The sequence below is a fragment of the Mesoplodon mirus genome, assembly GCF_964341445.2.
Source record: "Mesoplodon mirus genome assembly, chromosome: 10".
Taxonomy (NCBI): Eukaryota; Metazoa; Chordata; class Mammalia; order Artiodactyla; family Ziphiidae; genus Mesoplodon; species Mesoplodon mirus.
The window spans coordinates 98,588,006-98,613,431 of NC_138986.1; the positions used below are offsets into that span (position 1 = coordinate 98,588,006).

General features: G+C 40.9%; 1 protein-coding gene across 14 annotated transcripts in view; it reads right to left on the minus strand.

Annotated features, from left to right (window-relative positions):
• SNAP91 (synaptosome associated protein 91) overlaps positions 1–23,653 on the minus strand; it is a 156,258-nt gene extending 132,605 nt beyond the window's left edge. For all 14 annotated transcript variants that reach the window (XM_082633866.1, XM_082633869.1, XM_082633867.1 and 11 more), the window contains exons 1-2: positions 23,567–23,653; positions 22,519–22,678 (exon numbers count right to left, since the gene is read on the minus strand). In XM_082633866.1, coding sequence (XP_082489992.1) covers positions 22,519–22,648 — 130 coding nt within the window. In that variant the 5' untranslated portion in view covers positions 22,649–22,678; positions 23,567–23,653. The remainder of the gene's footprint in view (positions 1–22,518; positions 22,679–23,566) is intronic.
• Positions 23,654–25,426: the final 1,773 nt, after the last annotated feature.

Below are 25,426 nucleotides of genomic sequence, written 5' to 3' on the forward strand. Positions count from 1 at the left end.
TTTAAATTTGGGGGTGAGTGGAATGGAGGTTTTGAGCAGAGCAGTGCCATAACTGGAATGACACTGAAAAGGATCACTTGAGCTGCAGAATTAGGCAGCTACTGCAGTAATCCTGGTAAGAGATGATGGTGGCTGAGACTGGCAGAGGAGGTGGTGACAGGTGGTTGGATAAATATAAGTTTGCAGATAGGCAGAGGCAACAGGTTTTCCTGACCAACAGAATATAGGGGAGGAGAGAAAGAAAGGAGTTGAGAATGACCTCAATGACTTAACCAACAGAATGGATGAAGCTGCTATCAACTGAGATTCAGATGACTGATACGAGATGAAACGGGTTTGAGGGGAAAATAAACAGGTCAATCTTGGATGTGCTGAGTGTAAGAGTCTAGATGTTTGCAAACTCATTAATTTTGCCTCCCTGGTTAGCCAGCTTAAAAGCTTAGGTTTCTCTGGTCTCTAATCTTTCCTCCTTACCCTTCAAACACACTCCTGTAGCTTCTGAGGCAGAATTTCCTTTGAAATCTAGCCCCTCCATTTTATCCCCTTCACATTTTCCTTGCTCAGACCCTCATTTGCACTTGACTCACTCCAGTATTTCCATCTGGTCTCCATTCTGCCTAATGTAGCCATCTTCTCCATAACCAGATGTATATTCCTAGAAATTAAATCTCATAATGGAACTCTCCTGTTTAAAACTCTGCATTGGCTTTTCACTGCTTTCTAAAATAAGACTTAGGGCTGGCCCCTATGATTCTTTACCACACAGCCCCACCCTACTTCTTTTTCCTTTTCACTGCACACTAAATATTTTGTGCCTAGTCACACTTCTTTGTTCTTTGCAAACTCCTATTTGTCTCCCATGCAGCCAAACATATCACCACTTCAGAAAAGACTTTCCTGACTCTCTTCCGGCAAAACTGGCCATCCCCCGCTCTGTGCTCTCACAGTACATTGGTTATTCCTTCACTGTACCACTTATAATGGTATATTATTATTGCTCTGTTTACATGTTTATCTTATGAGGATCTCAATAGAGGCTGCTGTGTCTTATCTGTTTTTTTCACAGCATCTCACTAAGCAGTAGGTTCATGGAAAAGTCTCTGCTAAACTGAGCCTCCCCAATGAAACTAAGTGTTGCTCAGAGGTAGCAAAGGTACTTCTTATTCAAGATCTTTCACCTTCAGGTGAGCCACCCATCCAGGTTCAGAGTAGGGTGTAGGACATCCTCCCCCATCCCACCTGCAATATTAGGGACAAAGACATTTAGGACCACCCAGAGAAAGGGAAGTGGGTGGGAGGCCAAGACAGCTTGATGACAGAGCAGCCTTCATGGTAACTGAACTATCAGCCATCCTTTGTATTTGAATATATTGAAGCCTTTATAACATGCCTATGAAACTACAAAGCACAGCTTTCAAACAATCATCCAATTAAGTCCTCAAAATTCAAAATTCTACTTTGGCTTTCCTGCCAAATTACAAAACCATAAGAGACAGAAAGCCAACACCTAGCAGAATATACTATGGTCTTCAGTAAAATTTGTTGAACATAGCAATGATAAATGAATCTTAATATATTTTGCTCATACAAAGAATGGTTTAAAAAAATGGTAGATTATAAGAAAAAGTATACACAAAACAAGCACTAAAAAATGGAAACTTTCAAATAACTTTGGGATAAATATTTTTAAAATCTGGTAAATATTAACCCAATTTCAGTATGATGGTATTCTCTTTACTTTGTCATCTAAGTACTCTCTTGTCATCTAAAGATCAAGAAAGAGGACCAGGGACTTCCCTGGTGGTCCAGTGGTTAAGACCCCGTGCTTCCACTGCAGGGGCACGGCACGGGTTCGATCCCGGGTCAGGGAACTAAGATCCCACATGTCACGCAGAGTGGCGCCTCCCGCTCCCACCACCAAAAAATAAAAAGACAGAAAGAAAAGAAAGAGGACCAAAAAGAATGAGGCCTCAAATGGGGGGCAGGTGCAAGAGAGAGGGGATATGGGGATGTATGTATACATATAGCTGATTCACTTTGTTATACAGCAGAAACTAACACAACACTGTAAAGCAATTATACTCCAATAAAGATGTTAAAAAAAATTTTTGAAAACGATTTTTGACATCAATCCTCAAAAAAGTATGGCTATAAATATCACATCTTTAATTTTCTATTAAACTATGTCAAATATTTGTCGTCAAACCTCCCACTTCTTCATGTCAGTTGCCTCACCTCTCTTTCTTTTCTATCTTACACATTCTGTCATTTAACTATCTTTTCTTCAGAGTATAAAATTTTATCTTAAGTGGTTTATAATCATTATCTTCAGTTTTTCCTTTTACTTCCTTTCCATTTCTCATCATTTAATTTCATTTTATATGTTAAAAAACTTTTATTAATCTTAATAGCTTCTTTCTACTCCACCCTATTTTTGAACAATTCAAGTTTTCTTTGCATTCATGATGAGTATAAAAAAATACCCTCAGGTAAATTTTCTTGAACATAAAGATAAGAGGGAACATCATATATTGAAGGTTTTCCTAATGATTACGGACAGAGAACAATAACTTAACTTGAGTATTTAAATGTTTTCCAGGAAGTACTTCCTAATACTACTCTGATGAACAAATCTCTCTGTGAGGAATAAATCATACTGTGATTAAGACAAATGGAACACATTTCTGAAGTACCTCTCTTTTAGCACAGTTTTTGATGAGAACTGTGATCTCATTACTCTTCTTTTGCTGTCTAACTCAAAAGAGACTAGAACATATTTTGAGATCTCAAAGTTAGTTAGGAAGCACTTGTTGAAAGAAGGTTTGTAGGTCTAGGAAAACACAGTTCAGCTCAGTTACACATTAGTAATAAAATACTCAATTCTCTGTTAAAGCAATAGATACACTGAACAAGTTGTTTTGTTTGGTTGGTTATATCCAAACTAACTGACATACCTGAAAGGAAAGAGAAGGCTGACAGTATAAAACCTCATGTGTTTTCATAGGAATAAGTGTGGAAACAGAAATAGTGAATCTTTAGCTGAAAACAGGTAAGTCTTACAACTTTGACAATTTCTGCTTTTCCATCTCATTCCCTAATACCCTTCAATTTTACCTCTTCTGCCATGCACTGTAAGAAAGATGAGATGAGCAGTATTAGTTTGGTTCCTATATTAACAGTCCAAAAATAATTATTAGATTAGAATGGGAAAGTCATTAATTTTTCTAAGAACTATCACATAATATAAAGAAAATCATTTAAACTACCATAAAACACTTTTATATAAAATAACCAAGATTTGATATACATAGTGAGTCGTACTATGGTACAGACATTGCTAACATTCCATTTCCTATCCTTTTCAACTCCAATGTTCTACTACTGATAATTAATTCCTGGGTTTTTAAAATTCAAATTTTAATTCAAAAAATGGTACTCCTGAGTCAAGACAAATGCTTCCTCTTCTCACACTCTTAACAGAGGCCGGCCAAGTTTAGACATTTTTAGAAATATATAACAAAAAACACAAAAAAATGTTTAAAAATAAAATAGCTCATAATTATGACCTAACTACGATTTTGACAAGCTCTACATACTATAACCTCCCTAAAGTTATAATGCACCTGATAAATTAGTTTATTAAATGTTATGAATTCCTAACCACAACTACACAGCTTACTGTTAGCTATAAGGACTAAATTCTCATATGTAAAATTTTAAACAATTCAATTATCCTGCTAATATTTTTTCAAAATGTCTTCAATACAAACAATGAACATCAGTGAATAAATAACATTATTTATTGACTACATCTTGTTATATGGTTCTACTATGTCTTGTTTACCTTTCTATTAGTACTAAAACTTGTCAAATCCTTCAAATATAATATTATTAGTACATACAATATAAATTGAGATTCACCATGAAACTGACCTCACTTTTAAATCCATTTTGCTATCAGTTCAAAATTGTTTTCTAAATATTTAAAAAATCTTTCCTCAATTCATTAACATTCAATGCAAAACAATATATTTATTGTCTCTCCATTTCTATTCATGTGTTCAAATATAAACCAAAATAGTACAAAATGCTAACCATGAAGAATCTAGACCCAACAATAGTCACTCCACATTTTTCAGTCTTACCACTGCCTACATGTCTTATTAAACATTTTAGTGAGCAACGACCATTATCTTTCTTAAAGCAATAACCCTTTTACTAAAAGACTATATTTGAAAAGCTTAATATCTAAAACTGCGAAGTTTAAACCTATAGCATCAAGTCAATCTATTTCAGTAGATGATTTTAATCAAACATAAGTTACACCTGTATTTTGATAATTAGTACCAATATCTGTCAACAGAATAAAAACAAGATCATGAAAACCATACAGTGAGGGTTTAATTGCCCAATTCTCTTTTCTTATCTTCTAGGAATAAACTATCATCTCTCAAGCAGATGCCAAAGATATGCGGAGAGCAGCCGAGGCTGGGCTCTTTTTGTACATTCATTGCTGCACATCATATGTGAAAAGTTCCTAGGACGCTAAATGTTGGGGCCCACAAGGCTTATTCCTCTAATAACAATAATTTGTAGAGTCATTTAGGGTTGAAGTTTATTGTTTTTAACAAATTTATTCATTTAAATATTACCATAACCCCATGATGCCTTGGAAAAGAGGAGATTGAGGCCCCCAAAAATGAAATTCATCTGGCCAAGATCACAGCCGGAGAGCAACAGAGCCTGGCATTACCCTAGGTCCTCTTCACAAATCACTACTCCTCCTGTACCTCCCAGCACTGCCCTAAGTCCTTAATTAACAAGTATGTTCCAATAAAGGCTTCAGTAGCAAAGCATCAAAAGACGTAACTGATGAGAGGTGAGACTGGGCTAAGGGCAGTCATTTGAAACCACCCCTCCACTTTTTTCCCCATTAGGCAGAAGAAGACCTTCACAGGGCTTCTGCCCATCAAGCTAATTAGCTAATGAACTGCCTTCAGAGCTCACCCTGGCCTTTCCTCCCTACAGTCATATGGTATCTTAATTGGTTTGGTTTTGTTTAGATTATTGCGACTTGTGATAACTAGAGACACAGGCAAGAGGCAAAAAACACGATACAAAGGGAAAAACAAAAACCCTTAAGTCTTGCAGTTAGAACTCCTGGCTCCTCCCTTCATTAGCCGGGGGACTTCAGGTGAGTTTCCCAACCTCCCTAGGAGTCTTAACTTCACGGAGGTTTGTGAGGAAAACTGCAATTGATCCTGTACACGTGCCAGGCACAATGCTCACCCCCTTCAGCCCTAGGGGCCTCCTTTAGTTTTCTTCACTGAAATCTTACAGGAAAAGACAGACTGCTAATACATTATACATCAAACAAGTGAATCAAGAATCGACTTACATTAAAAAAGAAACCATATCCATGTAGGTAACTAAGCAGCAGCTCAAAGACAATTCTTTCGGACTAAAATTCTAATATGCTTTGCATAACTTATATTTTAAGGCAATTGGTTAATATCAGACTTGATGCCTACCTAGAGAAAGTTTAGATTTTATGCAAAAATTCAAAACATCCTTTCCCTGTCTCACAAAAGCTATAACTGTCTCTGTTGCACAAAATATAAAATCAAGAACAATAGCTTTTTGCTGTTAAATGGAGCCAGGAAGAACTTCTCCCCATGGCCTAACCACACAAATCACTCTATTACTAGCTTTTAAAGACAAGATCACTGGCAGATGAATCCCGGGCTAGGAACCAGCCAAGCTGAATGTCAATTCTGGGCGTCTAGATAAATCCAGAGAGCAGAATGCCTCAGTATCTAACATAGATAAATTACCTAGACAAGTAATAGCAAATCTGTTTCATCTTAAATGTCAACTATGATTGACAGCAGAAAACATTGTATATGTATGGCATTTTGAGGCTGAATCAATGCTTTGAAGAGTACCAGCATCAATCTGCAATGTCTGCCAAGGAGGGAGGGATATGCAGTGAGTCTACTGACCAGCCATTAGTCATCCATTTCCAGAATTATCTGGCCTCACTGAAAAAAAAAATTAACAGCAACTAGCTTATTGCTAGATATGAATGACATTACTATAGCAGTCAAATCTCTGGAGACCTCAGTGGCATAAAATAAGTGTTTTTAAGATATAGGCAACAAGCCATAATCCAATTTCTTTTTCCATAGGCATGGTGGAGTCAACAATTGTGTGTTCACATCTCATTTCCTTCTACTCCTGGACTCATAGCTAGACTTCATTTCCTACCTTCTCCTATATTTTGGTGAGGCCACTGAATTCTTGTCAATGGAAAATACACAGAAATGATGTCTAGGCCTGGCCCTCAATCTTCCCCTGCAAAACTCCCCTCTCTGTCTTCCTTCTTCCACCACACAGATGCACAGAATCCAGTGGAGGACTCTGAAACCCTAGGTGATGAAATCACCTAGATGGAATGAACTAATCTGTAGCAAATTGTGATGCAAGCAAGAAATAAAACTTGTATCAAGCCACTAGCTCTTGGGGTTCCCAACTAAGTAGTTCTGGTTGGACCGGTAATCACATTAGTATCATGCCACATACTCTCACCGGTCAACCAGGACCTGAGCAAAGCAAATCAAAGTTCTTCCCTAAGGAGATGAGCTTGGTGCTTTGTGACCACCTAGAGGAGTGGGATAGGGAGGGTGGGAGGTAGAAGCAAGAGAGAGGGGATATGAGGATATAAGTATGCATATGGCTGATTCACTTTGTTATACAACAGAAACTAACACACCATTGTAAAGCAATTATACTCCAATGAAGATGTTAAAAAAAGTTCTTCCCTAAGATTTTCTAAAACTTTAGCTCTAGGAAGAGAGTCCTTTTCTTTTGGTGAAGCTGTTTGCCAAAATAAGTTTGATCTATATTCTTGTGACTCACGTTCAAAACAGTGAGGATGAATATGGGTATGAAGCAGAAAGTAAAAATCTTTCCAGCCACAGACAACGTTTTGGCATATATCCTACCAAAATAAGTACTATGGGCATATACATACTTTCTAAAAAAATGAAAACTGAATCATATCTCATAAACTGTCTTTCCATGTCAAATATACTTGAACAAACTCATTTTTCAAGGTTGCCCAGTATCTTATTGTTGGCATACACCATCCTTTTTTAATCAAGTATTTAGGTGTATTATTTTGTATTCCTGTATGCATTGCTGCAACAAATACCCTTAAATGCATACTTTTAGTTTTGTTTTCTGTTTGTTTGTTTTTTGTGGTATGCGGGCCTCTCACTGCCGTGGCCTCTCCCGTTGCGGGGCACAGGCTCCGGACGCGCAGGCTCAGCAGCCATGGCTCACAGGCCCAGCCACTCCGTGGCACGTGGGATCCTCCCGGACCGGGGCACGAACCCACGTCCCCTGCATCGGCAGGCGGACTCTCAACCACTGCGCCACCAGGGAAGCCCTTAAATGCATACTTTTCTCTATTTTTCCAATTATTTATCTGAGACCAATTTATAACAGTCAAGTTGCTGTTTTCAAGAGTTTTGACTAGTACTGCCAATCTGCCCTCCCAAAGGTCTGTACCAATTTATACTCCCACCAACTGAGTCCCCAATTCATACTCTTCTTTTTCCACCTGAGAAAGTAATGCTGAACTCAACTGAAGAAGCATTTCTTGCTGAATTCACAGCATTACTGCATGAAATGATTAGTACAATCCACAAGAAGGACCAAAGTCAAATCTCTATTCTACCGATATATATACACACACATACAGAACAGACCCTTGACATAGTCATGTTAGTGCAGCACACTGTTCTTCAAAAAATGCAATAAGGGGCTTCCCTGGTGGCGCAGTGGTTGAGAGTCCGCCTGCCGATGCAGGACACATGGGTTCGGGCCCTGGTCTGGGAGGATCCCGCGTGCCGCGGAGCGGCTGGCCCCGTGAGCCACAATTACTGAGCCTGCGTGTCTGGAGCCTGTGCTCCGCAACGAGAGAGTGATAGTGAGAGGCCCGCGCACCGCGATGAAGAGTGGCCCCCACTTGCCACAACTAGAGAAAGCCCTCGCACAGAAACGAAGACCCAACACAGCCATAAATAAATAAATAATTAATTAAAATAATAATAATAATAATAATTAAAGTCGCTTTAAAAAAATGCAATAAATTTTTTATAACTAAAAATTAAGTGACTCCTTTGGAACCACGATGAGAACTACTCTTGTGGGAAAAAATGAACAACTAGAGAACCACAAAGCAAAGAGGAGATTCAAGTGTTAAAAACATTTGGTGCAGGGGCTTCCCTGGTGGCGCAGTGGTTGAGAGTCCGCCTGCCAATGCAGGGGACACGGGTTTGTGCCCCGGTCCAGGAAGATCCCATGTGCCGCGGAGCGGCTGGGCCCGTGAGCCATGGCCGCTGAGCCTGCACGTCAGGAGCCTGTGCTCCGCAACGGGAGAGGCCACAGCAGTGAGAGGCCCGCGTACCGCAAAAAAAAAAAAGAAAAGAAAAACATTGGTGCAGCCTGTCCATTAGCACGGCTCAAATCAGTCTTCCATGGAAACTGCCATGAGGACACTCATGTTCATTCAAGGGGAGCCAAAACCAGAATCTTAAATGTTAAAATATTTAATAAAGAGACCAGAAAAACATGAACACGCTGCAACTCTGTTGTGATGGGGAGACAAAAATAACAAAACATCATTAAGCCACGGTCTAACTCAAGTGTTTAGCTAGATGATGGTTTGTAAGCTGTACAATTTGATGCTAATCAAGTTGTTAGTGAGAATATAGAAAGTTTTTTAAATATTCTATTAAGGAAGAACCAAAAGGATATTTTCTTATATCTTTTTAATATTTACCTTGAGGAAAAAATTACAAAGGATAGCGATGTGAAAGCAACTGGCTTTGGAAAGAATAGGAGAAAGGTAACATTCTTCACTTGGATATTTTCTTAACCTAAATTTTAATAACTGTTGTGTTTTTCTTTGGTGTTAAAAGACTAACAGACCAACCCAGTGAAGTATGGCATGAACGTACTTAGATATACTTAACATATATGGTGTTTTGGGGGGGGATTATTTTCGGTATTTTGTTTTGTAGTTTTAATAGTTAGGAAGCCTGATTTGCAAAATTCTATTATTTCAGTGGTGATAGGTAAGGAATGTTACAAATTATGTTACCACAATAAGACCAAACCAAATGGCCTTAAAGTTTCTTTTAATACATAGTTTTAGAAGACTCTCAACTAAATTACACATCTGTAATCTTTACAGTCTTCACTGTCACCCACGGCACAGAGAGCATTCTCTGGTGCCAGCACCAGGACCCAAGAACCAAGCAAAAGACAACAAGAGGAGAAAGGTAAGAAAGGTTCAGGCTGGCAGGATGAGGCCTGGAACACTTATCAGGGACAGCTGCACGGCTGTCCCTGTGTCAGAAGTGCCCAGGGTTACGTGTACATTTATGGTGAATTTGAATTCAACACTATTAAAGTGTGTGTGCATGTGTGTGTATACTTAATATTTATATATATTTTACATTTCCCACATGGAGACTATTATCTGCCATAGGCACAGCCATCAGAACTAGGTGAACAAAGCAATGACCCATTAGTGCACCTGCTGAAGGCAGATAGCTAAGAAGTATTCAGTATGGTTTTTTTTTTTGGCCGTGCTGTATGGCGTGTGGGATCTTAGTTCCCTGACCAGGGATCGAACCCATGCCCCCTGCAGTGGAAGTGCAGAGTCCTAACCACTGGACCGCCAGGGAAGTCCCAAGAAATATTCAGTATTAACAAATATAGAATGTGTGATTTTTGCCTCTTTGGGACTCAGCTTCCTCATCTATAAAAATGAAAAAGTTGGACAACTTCTAATATCCTCTGCAGCCTAGAAGGCCCGCCAGATCTGCCACTGCCCACAACTCAGGTTTCCTCTCACAGCATTCTTAGCCTTCTTAACCTCAGTCTTCCAGCAGCCCTTAACTTCTTTCAGTTCCTAAGACGTGCCTCGCTTGCTCTAAGCCTCTTCCAAAATTAACACTGTGCGTCAGTCCTTGTCCTCCCCTCACCCAGGTTAAGTCATGATCATTCTTCAAGGCTGAGCTTAAATATCAGTTCCTCTTCAATGCATTCCCATGGATGTCTTCACCTCCCCCCCGTTAAAACTTTTAGAACCACCTGTAATTAGTTTTTGCATTTTCTGTCAACAATAGTAAGTTGCAAGCTCTCTGATGCCAAGAGCTGTATGTATCTTGTTCACCATAGTACCCCTGCCTCCTGGAATAATTCCTGGCATTTAGTAAACACCCAAATATTTGTTAAATGAACAAATGATGGGATTGTGCTTAATAAGCTACTAAAAGCCTCAATACTAAAAGCAATTTATAATTTCTCCAAACAGATCATTAAAAGCTAAATTAAATACGTTGATATTCACTGTTCTTTTTACAAAGGCAAGAGAATCCAAAGCTTTAGGTTAAGCTTGTCTCCTTTCCTCAGTTTTTCTAAAACCCTCAAGTTGTTAATGGTAATATCATATCACTATACACCTGGTGAATGATATCATTTCAGTGAAAATTAACAACATGTAGCTACTTTTGAAATAATGCTTTTCTTCCATAAATACCCTTACCATTCATAATGTAGGCAGTTATAAATTATAAAAGGGCTATTGAAGAACAATGCTACCCAACTGTATCCAGCTCAAAAAAACCCAAAGCAAATGCATCTGCACACACAAGATGCTGGTGAAGAATTTGCTCTGATATTAATACCCAATCATCTCCTATCTAATCATTAGTGATATACACCAAGAGAAGTACATATACTTTAAATCCACAACCAAAAAACTTTGCATATCCAGGCTCTAATTCTCCCCAAATTAAATTTTTGTCATGTCAAAACAATGCAAGTGTCAAGAGACGTCAGGAAATGCACATTAACTATGTACATTAAGCAATTTAATGTTTTTTTGTTTGTTTTCCTTCAATATCATACTTCTATTGCTTTCATAAACTTGAGAGAAAATGGATCCATTTAAGTCCATGCCCTTCTGAAAGGTTAGTAAGCAAAAGTAAAATCTTTAAATAAAATAGTAAAATCTTTAAATAGTAAGAAAAAAAAAGGGCCTAAAATTTAGGAAAGGTGTAATAAAAAACCACTCAGCAAATATTTACCTAAACCTGCTACCATGCTATGTTTGCTGTTAGAGATAAGGCAGCCTCACAAAACTCCGGGTCAGAGGAAGCCACCACACCTACCACAGCTCCATGAGTGAGATGACAGGGACAGAAGCACTGGGTGCCATCGACCTACTGAAAAGGAATGAGTGAAGCGAGGTTTCAGACATGAGATTTTAAAATATATATTAAAACATAGAAGCAGCGTGTACAAAGGCCCCCAAATAATGCAGAGTATAGTGAAGCTGATGAATGTCAGAGCTGCTCTGGCGTGTGTGTAAAAGGGGTGTGTAAAAGGAGTGGGAGGACAGAGGATGGGAAAAACAGGCTGGATCCATTGCTAGCATATAGGTGGACTATCAAGGAAAAAAAACACCTTATAATTTAGATAAACATTACAGGCATCTTCTGCCCATTTGGCTGTACTCATGAGGAAATAAAAGCAATCCCCAGGGCCAGAAATGAAAGAAGATGCAGAAAACCACATGGTAAACTGATACTTAAGAGAAGGCTGCCCTGAGGCCATGTGTTAGTCTGAGCAGCCAGAGGCTTAGATTTTAACAACCCTCTGGGGAATAGAAGACAAGGAGGTTGGGACTAAGCAAGATGGCTGATTGGAACTAAGACCTCCTTATAGAGCCGGGATCCTCAAGAGTTACTCCCTTACTGAAATTAGGAGGAAAAAAACCAACAAAGCACACCTTGAAGCAAAGGAAGACCAGAGGAAAACAATTCACTCAACCTAGGTTCTTGGTAGATGTCAGGGGGAAAAAATCTCTGGGGCATTTTGTAAACACAGCTTTTCACCTTGCCCGAGCCTGTGATTCAAATTTATATTACAGACTCACATTCCTCCATCCAAGACCCTTAGAGCGATACATGTTTCAGAATTTAGGATTTCCCAGATTTTACAAAAGTAATGTGGTGCATATACCAAATACTAAGTAACCTAGTATAATGTGGACAACACACCATAATATGACAACATTTCTGTAGCTCAATATATGAACCTTCACGGTAGGTAGTACAACAGCTATATCTGATCAAGTTTTGCCACCAGATGATTTACAAAAAGAATTTCATTCTTCTGAGCTTTCTGGATTTTCAAATTATGGATAAGGATTATGGACCTGGTCTTGCACTAGATGGGAAGCTCCAAGAGCACAAATCAACTTAAGGTGCTCCCAGGATGGTAGCACTTGTGGGACCTTGCAGAAGCAAACACAAATCCTCTCTAGGTGATCCTAGGCTTTCCAGGATTCCCAAAGATGAAGTCCTAGCCAACGTGATCTCATAGTCCAAAATCATAAAACACACGAGGAAATAAACGATGACTGAGGCTTAGGCAAAAAACAACAGCAGAAACAGAGCTTCATGTAACAGATCTATGAGACACAGAATATAAAATGAGTTGTGTTCAAAATGGTAAAGAAATAAAAGAGGAACTCAAAACTGTGAGCAAGAAATATATGTTATCCCCAAACAGGGCAATTTTGAAAAACTCCAAAAATGAAAAATATAAATGAATAAAATCAGAAACTAAGAACGAGTAAAAGCAGACAAGACACAGCTAAAGAAAGAATTAATGAACTGGAAGATAACTGAAAAACAAAGCATGCCAAACAGTAAAGAAAGTGTTAGAAACTATGAAAGGTATATTTATAGATATAAGGGTGTAATGAGAAGGTCCAGCATATACATAATCATGTTTGAAGGAGAGAAGGAAGAGAACGGGTGTAGGCAACAATCAAAGATGGAGAATTTTCCAGAACTAATGAGAGACATGAATTCTCAAATTCTGGAAACCCATAAAGCTCCAAATAGAGTAAATAAAAAAGAAAATTACGTCTAAACACACATACAGTGTAGATAGAGAAGACACAAGATTTTAAAAGCAACCACAAAAACAGAGATTACCTAAAGGCTGGTAGTCTAATAGATGACTTCTTAAGAGCAATAATGGAAGCCAAATATTATCTTTAAAGAGAAAATAACTCAATCTAAAATGTATATCCAGATAAACTATCCTTTAGCAATGTGGGTAAAATAAAGATTTTTTTTAGACAAAAACAGAGTTTACTACTAAACAGCCTCACTGAAAGAGCTTCAAAAAGATATAGTTCAAGGAAATCCTAGGCATGATCAAAGAATGGTGAGCAAAGAAGGTGGATTCAGCTAAATGAACACTGCCTGTATGAAGTAATAATGTCTGGCTTTGGGGGTTAAAACAATGGTGGACTAAATCCCTGGACAATAATAGCATATAAGTAAAAAGTGGGTGACTAGAATTCAAAATGTCTAAATTTCGTCTCTTGTTGCAGTGACGCGAGTGGGAGCACTGGGACCGCAGGCTTGGAGTGGAACTTCTAAGATTGTTTTCAGAAAATGGCAGACAAGCTGGACATGAGAGAAATCGTGAGCTTTGATAAGGCCAAGCTGAAGAAAACGGAGATGCAGGAGAAGAACACCCTGCAAGCCAAGTGAGATTTTCTAAGAACTTGGAGGATTCTCCGCCTCCATCATCTTGGAGACCCTAGTCGTGATGTGGAGGAAGAGCCACCTGCAAGATGGACACGAGCAACAAGCTGCACCGTGAACCAGGGCACTCTGTGCCGATGCCACCGGCCTGTGGCTCTCTGAGGGGATCCTCTAATAGGACTGCCAAATTCTCTGGTTTGCTCTGGGATATTATAGAAAATTGTTTGTATGATTAATGACAATAAAACACACTTCATGGCAAAAAAAAAGTTTCTAAATTTCTTTTCTTTGGTAGGAATAAAAAGAGATACTGATCGACTTGAGACTTTAAGAATGCATACTAAATTTTGAAGGGCAATCACTAAAAGAACTACAATAGTATATATAGCTTCCAAACTAAAGAAGGGGAAAGTTAGAATTAAAGTAAAACCTGAAGCAACTGCAAGGAGACAAAAAGCAAGCACAGTAAGGGCAAGTTAGTAAGGATCACGCATCAGGTGTTACAGTGGTGGGAGCAGCAGTAACGGTACTAGTCGGGGCAACGACAGTAACCGTACTGGTTATGGTTACCTACGGCAGTGGTAGTAATGACTGATGTTCATTGCAGGTGTGTGTGTCGAGCTCTGGACTGGGTTTCTTACACGTACTCTCTCTCTTACTCCTCAACAAATACGAGGTAGGTACCATTACCAATCACTTCACAGATAAGGCTTATTATTGATCAAAACCGGGCAGAAGACAGCTAAAGAAAGAGAGGTCAGAGAGTTTTAAAAGAATTGATCACTCACTGAATTTGAGAGAGGAGGGAAAACCCTCAGGTCAGTGGCCTGGGCAACTGGGTGGGCAATACCTGGCACCTCACAAAGCTTCTAATATTTCATGCATGAATTAAGCCAAAGACACAGAATATCCAAAGTAAGCTAGAGCTGTGCTTGTTTTCTTTGGAATCGTGAGTGTCTGTTTCAAGAAGCATGGCTGTGAAAGAAAAGCAAGGGATGACAGGTTGGTTGCTAGAAAAAGTCATAGAGTCCAAGGAGAGCTGTGTGTAGGAGGGTTTGTTTGTTTGTTTGTTTTCAATGGAGATACTCGAAAATTTCAAAAGAGAGCTAGAGAGAGAGGTTAAAGATATGGATGACAGAATAACTGATGCAGAAAGGAGGAGAGTTATATCTTAAAATAAAAGTGCTAACCCTAGGAGAATAATCAAATGATCAGGCCACAAAGCAAAACCACAGAAAGCAAAGATCTAGCTTCTCTCTCCTGGGTAGCCAGGAATGGCACATCACAAAATCTTTTAGAAGACACTAGACCCTTCTTAAAGATGCATAATAGAGAAACCTTATGTACACATGGGAGGGCAGGGACGGGGGACAGGGGGATCCTCACACACTTGGGACAAATGAAGAGAGAGCAGGAAAACAGCTAGAGAAGGGCTGTGGGCTTCACGGTACAATTCTCGCTCTGGTTTGTGCTTTCACCCAACTGCTCCAAGGAAGACACCATCATTTTGCACTTATAGGTCACCATGCAATTGACAATGAGTATGCCATTCAACTATTCTCCCCTTTGTGAGGAACAAAAGATAAACTTCCATGTCACGTAAACACCTAAGAAAAAACAGATAGTCAACATGTCCCTTACAAGCAAACAATATATTCCTCTGTAAAGAGAAAGGATTTTTACAAAGTGAAACTGAAGAATAAATATTTTTAATGGCAAGAAATGTGGCTTTTCAAATTATTTAAGTGCACTAAGATTATACTGAAGGTTCTCTCAGGAGTTGCTGGCTCAGGAGTTGAGTCACCTAAAATACAACTCAAGCATCCTCGGCCCTCAGGGAACAGGGTTATATGCCACTTCTGACCTTCCTTACCAAGTTACTGAAACCAAGATAAGCTCCAAAGAACACCCTATCCTAGTATCAATCAATTTGAAGAGAAGAGGTAAGATATTTCAAGGATATTTACTTGTGAAAAACTAAGGGAAAGATCCATGGCAACTAAGTGCACAGATTAAATTTCAAATAAGACTTCAGGAGCCATCTGTTAAACATTAAAACTAATATGGCAATGTACGAAAAATCTAGATTTTAATCTAAAATGCATCAAGCTAATATTGCAATTAAGATATGAATTTACCTACTACGTCCATAGTTTTACATCTTTTTCCACGTGTACAATCTTTTAAATCACTAGAGTAACTTCTAAAAAAATTGATTTGAGTTACCAATTTTATACTGCTTCTAAGAAAGTACCCACTAACAACACTGATCTCAAATGGGAAAAAAAAAAATCTAAAGTGACCCAAAGATATACCTAAGACTCCTTGTCACTCTTCTTTTCCTGATCCTGTCATAACCCCTAAACTTCACAAGATCTCTTTTCTCCCCTCCTGGGAAGCTGAACATCACCTGAGAATGTCACAGGACCACACAGATTGGACCCCTTCAGATTTAAGGTATAAAGGATACTCAGCTTGAATGTTTTTCAGAAGTCTATTTCCCTCATCTCTTCTTGACTACCTAAAAAATAACACAGACTGTTCTAAACCATCTCCACACGGGCTGAGGCTTCCGGTGAAATCAAGGTGGAGGAACAGAGTATGCCTCGGCATAGAAAATTAAAGGGTTTCTTTAGACAATAACAAATGGTTAAATGAGAACTGGAATCAAAGTAAAATATATTTACAGCAAGTTAGTACACTTCTCATATTGAGAGTTACCCTAGTGTTCAGTAAACTTTTATACACTGTTCCAACTTAATTTTACTCAATAAACTAAGCTTACATTTTTGATACTAGCATTACAGAAAGCTCTATAAGTTATCACAAAGATAGATATGGTATCAACTGAATCAGTGTGCAAATAGCACTTCTATAAATTGAAATATATTTTATATACTGTATCCTAAAGAAGCTTATGTAAAGCAAATAAATTTTTAGGTTTAAATTTTCATTCTATGTTTACTCACAAAATTTCTTATTAGCAGATATTTTATAAATAAAGTAAAAGCAGTAGGAATTTTGTGGTCATTTGCCAATATTTGTCTCTAATCAAAACATAGTCTTTTATCTCCCATTCCCTTTACCAGATGTTCTTATAAGAAATACAATCTTGGACTTCCCTGGTGGCGCAGTGGTTAAGAATCTGCCTGCCAATGCAGGGGACACGGTTTCGAGCCCTGGTCTGGGAAGATCCCACATGCCGTGGAGCAACTAAGCCCGCGTGCCACAACTACTGAGCTTGCACGCCTAGAGCCGGCAAACCACAACTACTGAAGCCCACGTGCCACAACTACTGAAGCCCGGCATGCCTAGAGCCCGTGCTCTGCAACAGGACAAGCCACTACAATGAGAAGCCCGTGCACCGCAACGAAGAGCAGCCCCCACTTGCTGCAACTAGAGAAAGCCCGCAAGCATCAACGAAGACCCAACACAGCCAAAAATAAATAAATAAATAAATGTATTTTTAAAAAAGTATCCAATAAAGATAGTCTGATTTTAAACAAAAGAAATACAATCTTATTTTTTCTTAATTTGGGAGGAAAGGAATCATTTATAAAATGCCAATATCTCTCAAACATAAGATTCAGAACTTGAATTACTTGCTTATTATGTAGGGTAAGCTCATTATTAAAAACTCACAAGAGGTTTAGAATGGAAAAAAGTAGGATTACTGATAAGCAATTTGGCTTTTCATAAGGTTTGGTTTGACGTTGACAGTAATGTCTAAGTTTGGAATTTTGACAATCTTAAATAGGGTATTTTAAAAGTATAGCATACACAGAAACTGTTCATAAGAGCAATTAACCAAAATGAATCTTATACAAGGGCTGTAAAACTTCCCAAATTCTCCCTGCAGGTATTACTCTGGGCCAACTCCATTTTGTTGTTCTTTAACCTTGACGCAGCACTTGGGAAAGCACCGGGTGCCCTACTGGATCTTGTTACTTTATTACTTGTCTTGGGCTATCCCTTAGGCCATCAATTACAAAACAGAAAAGGAAAAACAACGGAAATGTAAAACAGTTTACATTTTGTAATGTAACGCAATCAAGAAGGTAAATGCTTGACAAGTCTGGATGTTTCATGTGCTATCAAATAGGTACACAATGTTAAAGGGAAAGGAAGTGAGGATGTACAGATGGATCCAGAAAAACTAATGTTAAACTAACACTGGTTAGGTGTTTAATTTTCATGTGCAAAGGGCAATCTTATTATAGTACAGAATAAAAGCTTTACATAATCCAAAAGTACCTTAAAATATATAATCTTTATTTAAATTATTAAGGTTAATCATAGCCCTTAAATTTCATCTATAACTGCTGATTATGGTCAAGCTTTTCTGAATACATTTTTTTCCTCCAAGAAACACACTATGAGTGAAAAGAAGAACAAAATATATGAGAATATATGTCTAGAGTTTGCTTATCTCTCTACCTTCTTACTATATGTAATTCTGCCTCCAGATGTTAACAAATCATTCCTTCAAATGTATAAATCATATATCATAAGCATCATTTTATAAATTACCATAGTTAACAATAATTTTTGTGGCCTATCAACCCAAAGAGAGAAAAATCATCTTCTGAACCAGTACTTTAAATAATATTAAGTACATATTTCATAAAGATTCTGAGCCCATTCAATTAACCCAGTGTCTTTAAAAAAAGAAAATCACAGAGCCATAAACTCTATTCTTACAACCTTCTAATATGAACTCCAAACTACAAAGTTATATACAAATCAAACTAATTAAAACTTTTTTGGTTTCATTTGCACAGCAAAGGAAACCATAAACAAGATGAAAAGACAACCCTCAGAATGGGAGAAAATATTTGCAAACGAAGCAACTGACAAAGGATTAATCTCCAAAATATACAAGCAGCTCATGCAGCTCAAGATCAAAAAAACAAACAACCCAATCCAAAAATGGGCAGAAGACCTAAACAGACATTTCTTCAAAGAAGATATACAGATTGCCAACAATGAAAATGATGGTCAACACCACTAATCATTAGAGAAATGCAAATCAAAACCACAATGAGGTATCACCTCACACCAGTCAGAATGGCCATCATTAAAAAATCTACAGACAATAAATGCTGGAGAGGGTGTGGAGAAAAGGGAACCGTCCTACACTGTTGGTGGGACTGTAAATTGGTACAGCCACTATGGAGAACAGTATGGAGGTTCCTTAAGAAACTACAAACAGAACTACCATATGACCCAGCAATCCCACTACTGGGCATATACCCTGAGAAAACCATAATTCAAAAAGAGTCATGTACCAAAATGTTCATTGCAGCTCTATTTACAATAGCCAGGGCATGGGAGCAACCTAAGTGTCCATCAACAGATGAATGGATAAAGAAGATGTGGCACATATATACAATGAAATATTACTCAGCCATAAAAAGAAACGAAACTGAGTTATTTGTAGTGAGGTGGATGGACCTAGAGTCTGCCACACAGAGTGAAGTAAGTCAGAAAGAGGAAAACAAATACCATATGCTAACACATATATATGGAATCTAAAAAAAAATGGTTCTGATGAACCTAGGGGCAGGACAGAAATAAAGACGCAGACGTAGAGAATGGACTTGAGGACATGGGGAGGGGGAAGGGTTAGTTGCGTTAAAGTGAGAAAGTGGCACTGACATATCTACACGACCAAATCTAAAACAGAGAGCTAGTGGGAAGCAGCACAGGGAGATCAGCTCGGTGCTCTGTGACCACCTAGAGGGGTGGGATGGGGAGGGTGGGAGGGAGAGGCAAGAGCGAGAAGAAATGGGGATATATGTATAGCTGATTCACTTTGTTATACAGCAGAAACTAACACACCATTGTAAAGTAATTATATTCCAACAAATGTGTGAGAAAAAAGACCTATATACCAGCTAAAAAACAGGAAGCTCTTCATTATGAATATTGAAAATAAACTTACAAGAGAAATTAAAAAAAACAAAACAAAACTTTTTTGGTTTCAAATCCCCAACTCTACATTTTGCACTCTTTTCCTCCTAACTAGTATTTAATATTTTCAAAACTAAATAAACTTAAGATTATTTCAGTGCCTGTGAAACTTAGTTATATGTTTGCATGTTTTAATAACTGGTGTAACTCACTTTTAAAACTGGTGTGTTATTGGAACACCTGTGAATAAATTACTAAGGTAGTCTACTGTTATTTAAAGGAATATTACAAAGAATTCTGTGCAAAGATCCCCTCTTGCAGTACATATACATACAACATTATTTATATGTTCAGACTTTCCATATCATGTTTTCTTAAAATAGGACATATCAGTAACTTGATACCTATCTTTCCAAATTCTACCCTAAGGTTGGCTTTAAGTTTAGATAATTTATGAAGACTTTTTTTTTTTTTCTTTGTTTGTTTGTTTTTGCGGTACACGGGCCTCTCACTGTTGTGGCCTCTCCTGTTGCAGAGCACAGGCTCCGGACGCGCAGGCTCAGTGGCCATGGCTCACGGGCCCAGCCGCTCCGCGGCTTGTGGGATCTTCCCGGCCCGGGGCACGAACCCGTGTCCCCTGCATTGGCAGGCAGACTCTCAACCACTGCGCCACCAGGGAAGCCCGAAGATAATTTATTTTATGTCTTACTGGAAAAGTAAAATGTTAAAAAGAAAGACCAATACTCCTCAGTGCTTGGTTTTTGCTCATTTTTTAAAGGACAGAATTAACATTTTTGCACACATATCATAGAAATTACAATAAGTGTGTGGGGCTGTGATGCTCAATTTCACACAAAGCCATGCAAACAGGATGGGTATTTTGAAGATTAGACCATTCAGGCTCATTTGATTCCCTTTTTCCCCCCTGTCAATAGAGAATATTACTAAATAAACCACACATGGCAGTTAAGTGCAGGGGTTAAAAGGTATGAAAGTTAATTACCTTCCCCGAAACTTTTAAGTGATGATAAATTAATAATGTAAAGCTCAGTGCCCAGCATATAGTAACTGCTCAATAAATGTTTAGCTCTTATGATTGTCCATGTTCTTAACTCAATACCAGTTCCTACTTCCGCTGCTTTCCTTAAATAAGGAATCTTTCCCCTGTGTTCCACGTCTTCAGAATCACTTCACTCACTAACATATGCTGGAGATACTGAAAAACCTCCCACCTGGAAAATTTATAAAAGACTTTTCAAGATCTAAAGATTAAGGTGACTATCTAGATATGGAAAAGTCAGTCTTCATCTGAATCACGTTTAATGAAATGCTCAAACCTGTAAGTGTTCTCTGAAATGTATCAATATATTGATCAATCATTTTCAAATCATTGAGCAAATCCATAACCGATAGCTTTTTTATTATGAGGATTTGCTACACCTACACCTACCTTTAAAACTTGAATCATCCTTCCAGAGTTGGGGAAACTGATCAAAGATGGCTAAATGATTCAGCACGCTGCAGCAAAACGAGCTGGTCATGAATTTATAATTTCCACTTCCAGGTCCCTGGCCACCTCTCTCACCCTGTACTGCATGTATAACACATGATACCATAATCAACACATTTTGTTGAAAATTCCCTCAGGAAAAGAGTAATGGTGTTTCCCCCTCAGGCAAGCTTCTAGTAGCAAAATTATTCAACTTTATGAGATAACAGGTTCGCAAGGCTGGAGAACCCTTACAATATCCAGCTGTAAGCTGCATCAAGCTTTGCTTAAACAGGTAACAGGACCAGAGTCAATTCTAACAGTGGTGCCATTTTCTCAGCTGCACAAGGCAGACACCGGGGAAGGACTCAAGCATAAGAAAACCAGAAAATGGGCAAAGGAAGCCAGATGGGAAATGGGTATGGCTAGACTTGCCTGTGTCTTTCATGCCAGCACTGACCTTTACCAATGAACACCATAGCAGGACAGATCCTAAGCAGGTCCCAAAAGACTGAACAGCAACTACAGAATATATTCTGATGTAGCCTTACTTATAAGGAGCCTCACTACTCAAAGCAGGTGAAAGCCTTTTTCTAAGTGTCCCCATTTGCCCTTAAATAACTAAACATTTACTATGTTAATCAAATGAAATATTCACTTCAGAAATATATAGATTCCAAATTAGATTAAAGCCTTTTCCCATAAAAAAAAAACAATACTTTAAAAAAATTATAAGTTGAATGTTTTCATCTAAAATTGCACCATCTCTAAGGCTGGGAAAGCACATCCATTTTGTGTCCACTGCATGGTCATTCTGCCCAGCAGTTCCTGAGAATGGGACAAAGAAGTGTGCCGGGATGGGTAAAATGAAATCTCCATTATCTATGATGTGCAATTTCCTCATTCAAGGGCTTGAATTTATTTCAGTTTGGTGTGGTGACATACAACACACACTCGAGCACCAAATCTCAGCAGTAGCACCGAAAAAGATGACACTTTTAAAACTACCCAAAATGTATTTAGGAAACAACTAGGGTGATAAATTTGACCTTCCATGAATCCATTTTTGGGGGTTACTGTTGTTACGACTGTGTAACCCCTGATTTCCTCTAACGTGGACTGGAAAAGGGGGGGTGGAGAAAGGGGGGGAAATGAGGTGAAAAGCGCCTAACCCTGAATTTACAACACGGTATCTTAACTTATTAATCTATCTATCTATCTATATATAATCTTTTTTTTTTTTCCTCCAGCAAAACCTTGGAGGTCAACAGGAGAAAAAAATGGCTCAAAGACAAGGTTTCAGGGCCGACCCAAGGCGACACCTCCACGGTGGGAGATTTCGAGGTCAGGGGCAGCCCCACTGGTAGGTCGGAAGGCTGCAGCATTATCGACCGAGAGCCCAGGCCGCGCCGCCCGTATCCACGGCGCCTCGGCCGTGCGCATGTCCCACTTATATAAAGAGATGCTTACAGTCCAGGTGCTTCTTCTTGGGGCCCATCACTTCATGAGTGGTGGCTTTGCACACCGCTCTGGCTACAGCGGAGCCTGTCACGCTGTACTGAGCGGCGGCGATCCGATCCGTGAGCGTTTGGCCCGACATCTTCTCCGGCCGCGTCTACCGCCTTCTCTTCTGCGGGAAAAAGGGGGAGATGGTCCTGCTTTAAGCCGCAGACCCGACCCTCCGAGCATCCAGGCCTTGCCTCCTCCAGCCGCAGGGTGGCTCTCTTCTCCGTCCCCGCCCTGGTACCACCTTCCCGGAGCCAGCACCGCGCTAAGCCCCACTCGAACGACGCGGTCTAGGAGATCTTGAGCTAGACTAGCGCGAGTCCGGTGCCAGCATCGCGACAATGTCCCCGACCGACCCCCCCCACTCCCCTCCCCCCGGACGCTGCCCGCCTCACCCTTCCGCGCGCCGCCCCCCCCCCCCCCCGTCCATCAGCACTTCCCCTTGCAAGCTATCTCGGGTGCCAGACCAGCTCCCGCGTGCGTCGGGGTTATGCCCTGGGCGCCGCGCCCGCCGTGTGCCCACCTCTCGCCTCCCAGCCGCAGCGTCTCCTCCTAGCAGCCCGCAGGCTTCGGAAAATGGATCGTATACCCAAGCCCTGGCCGCCTCCCTCCTCCTCTTCGCGCTGCTGCAGCAACCGGTTCGTCCTCCCTCGGTCGCGGCAGAGATTATCCTAGTGTTGCGCCATATTACGCGCCCGCCTCCCCTTCCTTCCTCGCCGCGGTCTCCAAAGCCCCGCCGAGGCCCTCCGCCCGGACCCCCTCCCTTCGCCCCCAAATCGCCGCCGCAGGGGCCGCCCCAGGGCTCCGCGGAGGCGCCGGAGTCTCGCAGCGCCTCGCCCTTCCTGACAGCGGAGCAGAGACGGGCTGACAGCCCAGCCCCCCGCCCGCCCTTCAGCGCGCCGCGGAGCTGTCACCCGGCCGCTGCCCTTCTCCGCGCCCTAGGATTATCCTCTCCGGATCCCCGCGCGGCCCAAGCACGGGGAGGGGGCCGAGCGTGGGCGGCGGTACTCACCGCGCCCCAGGAGCGGCGCCGCCAGCCGCAGGATGAGCGGAGCCCGGGCCGCCGAGGGAAGTCGCGTCGGGTGGGTGTGAGCGGCTGCGAGCGGACCCGGTGTCCGCTGCGCGCCGCCTCCGGCCCTGGCCCGGCCCCCGCCCTCAGCTCCGCGGTCCCTGCGCCCGCCGCCCGTGGCCCCAGGAGCCAGCTGCACCCGCCCGCCGCCGTGTCTCTCCAGCCCTCCGCGCTGCGTCTCCATCCCCGCCCCCACCTCAGCTGTGGCTGCTCCGACGAGTCAGGTGACGGCGGCGGACAAACCCGGGCGAGCTCTCCACGCAGCGCCTCGCGGCCCCCTCCCAGCTACTCACACACGCCGCCCCCCGGGACCGCGAGACTACTGGCAAGGGGGCGCCGCGCGCGAGCATCCCCAGCAGGCGCGAGGAGAGGAGGCGAGGAGGGCGACACTCACCCAGCCAGCCACCCTCCGCCAGGCGCCCAGCTGCCTCTCGGCTCGCGGGACCCGCACCCAGCACGCACTGCGTGCGCGCGCACCACGCACACCTGCCGGCCGACTGCGGGATGCGCCGGGGGCGCCGGGGGCGTTGGCGCAGATGGGCAAGTGGGCTCCTGGAGTTCAGCGCTGTGAAGGCCGCGACTGGGTCGTCGTCCCGCGCTGCCTGGCAAAGCCCAGCCAGCTCTCCCCTACCTCTGACTCGCCCGCCCGTCAAAGGCAGCAGAGGCCCTGATGGGCAGGGCGATTTAAAATGTCAGATTCTGCTGGCCAACCGCGCCCGTTACCTGTGCGTCCTCAACTCCTTGGAGCTCCTCTACTTGTCTCTGGTTTAGCTGGGATCTGGGGTGGGCAGTTAATTCTAGCCACTTTGGTCTGAAACGCATACTGAAGTCTACCACAAGGATGAGAAATTGACAAAACCATCAATCGAGTCCCAGATCATAAGGACAGTAATCATTTAGGTGTGCAAGGAAAACTCTTTGTACCCTTAAGTAATTTTTGCCGATTAAATAGTGTTTGAATGTCTTAAGTGTATTTGAATTGTATACATGGATTTCTAAACAGGGATTTGGCTATGCTAAAAGTTTCACGTGTTGACATTTTCAAAGACTGTTATTTACCTTAACCTAAAAAAATCTTTTAAATTCTCACGGTACAATCAAGATCAGAACTTCATTTGTGAATTTTCTTGCCATGTTTCCTGGCTACAGGTGGCCTCTATTAGGCCTGGAGGCTTTAAAATGTCTAACTATATATATCAAGGTTTTGTTGTTTATTCTCTTACACCTGGTACAGTGTTGAGTATGAATCGTGATTTTGTAACTATTGGGACTGATTCTAGCATTAATCGCAAGCTTGACAATTAAAGAAAGGCAGCCCAAGACTATCTTTGTCAGGATTCAAATGCTAGTCTTACCATATCTAGCAATACCACACCTAGATATTTAAACAAAAGAAATATATAAAAACACACTTCCATTCAAAACCTTGTCCTCCCATTTTGTAAAAGATTTATATAGTGGCTCCGAACTGGAAGAGTGTTATTCTAGCGGTAAATGGATAAACAAAATGGAATATTACTAAGCAATAACAAGGAAGGAACTAACAACATAGATGAATCTCAAATGTATTATGCTACATCAAAGAAGCCCCACCTCAAATGCTACTTATAGCTGTGATTCTCTTTATATAACATTCTAAAAAAGGCAAAACTATAGAAACAAAGCATGTCAGCTGCCAGGGATGGGGGAAGAGATTGACCGCAAAGCGGCAGAAGGAAACTTTTCTGGAGTGATGGAAAAGTTGGATATCATGATTGTGATGATAGTTACACAACTGCATGTATTTCTCAAAACATATCAAAT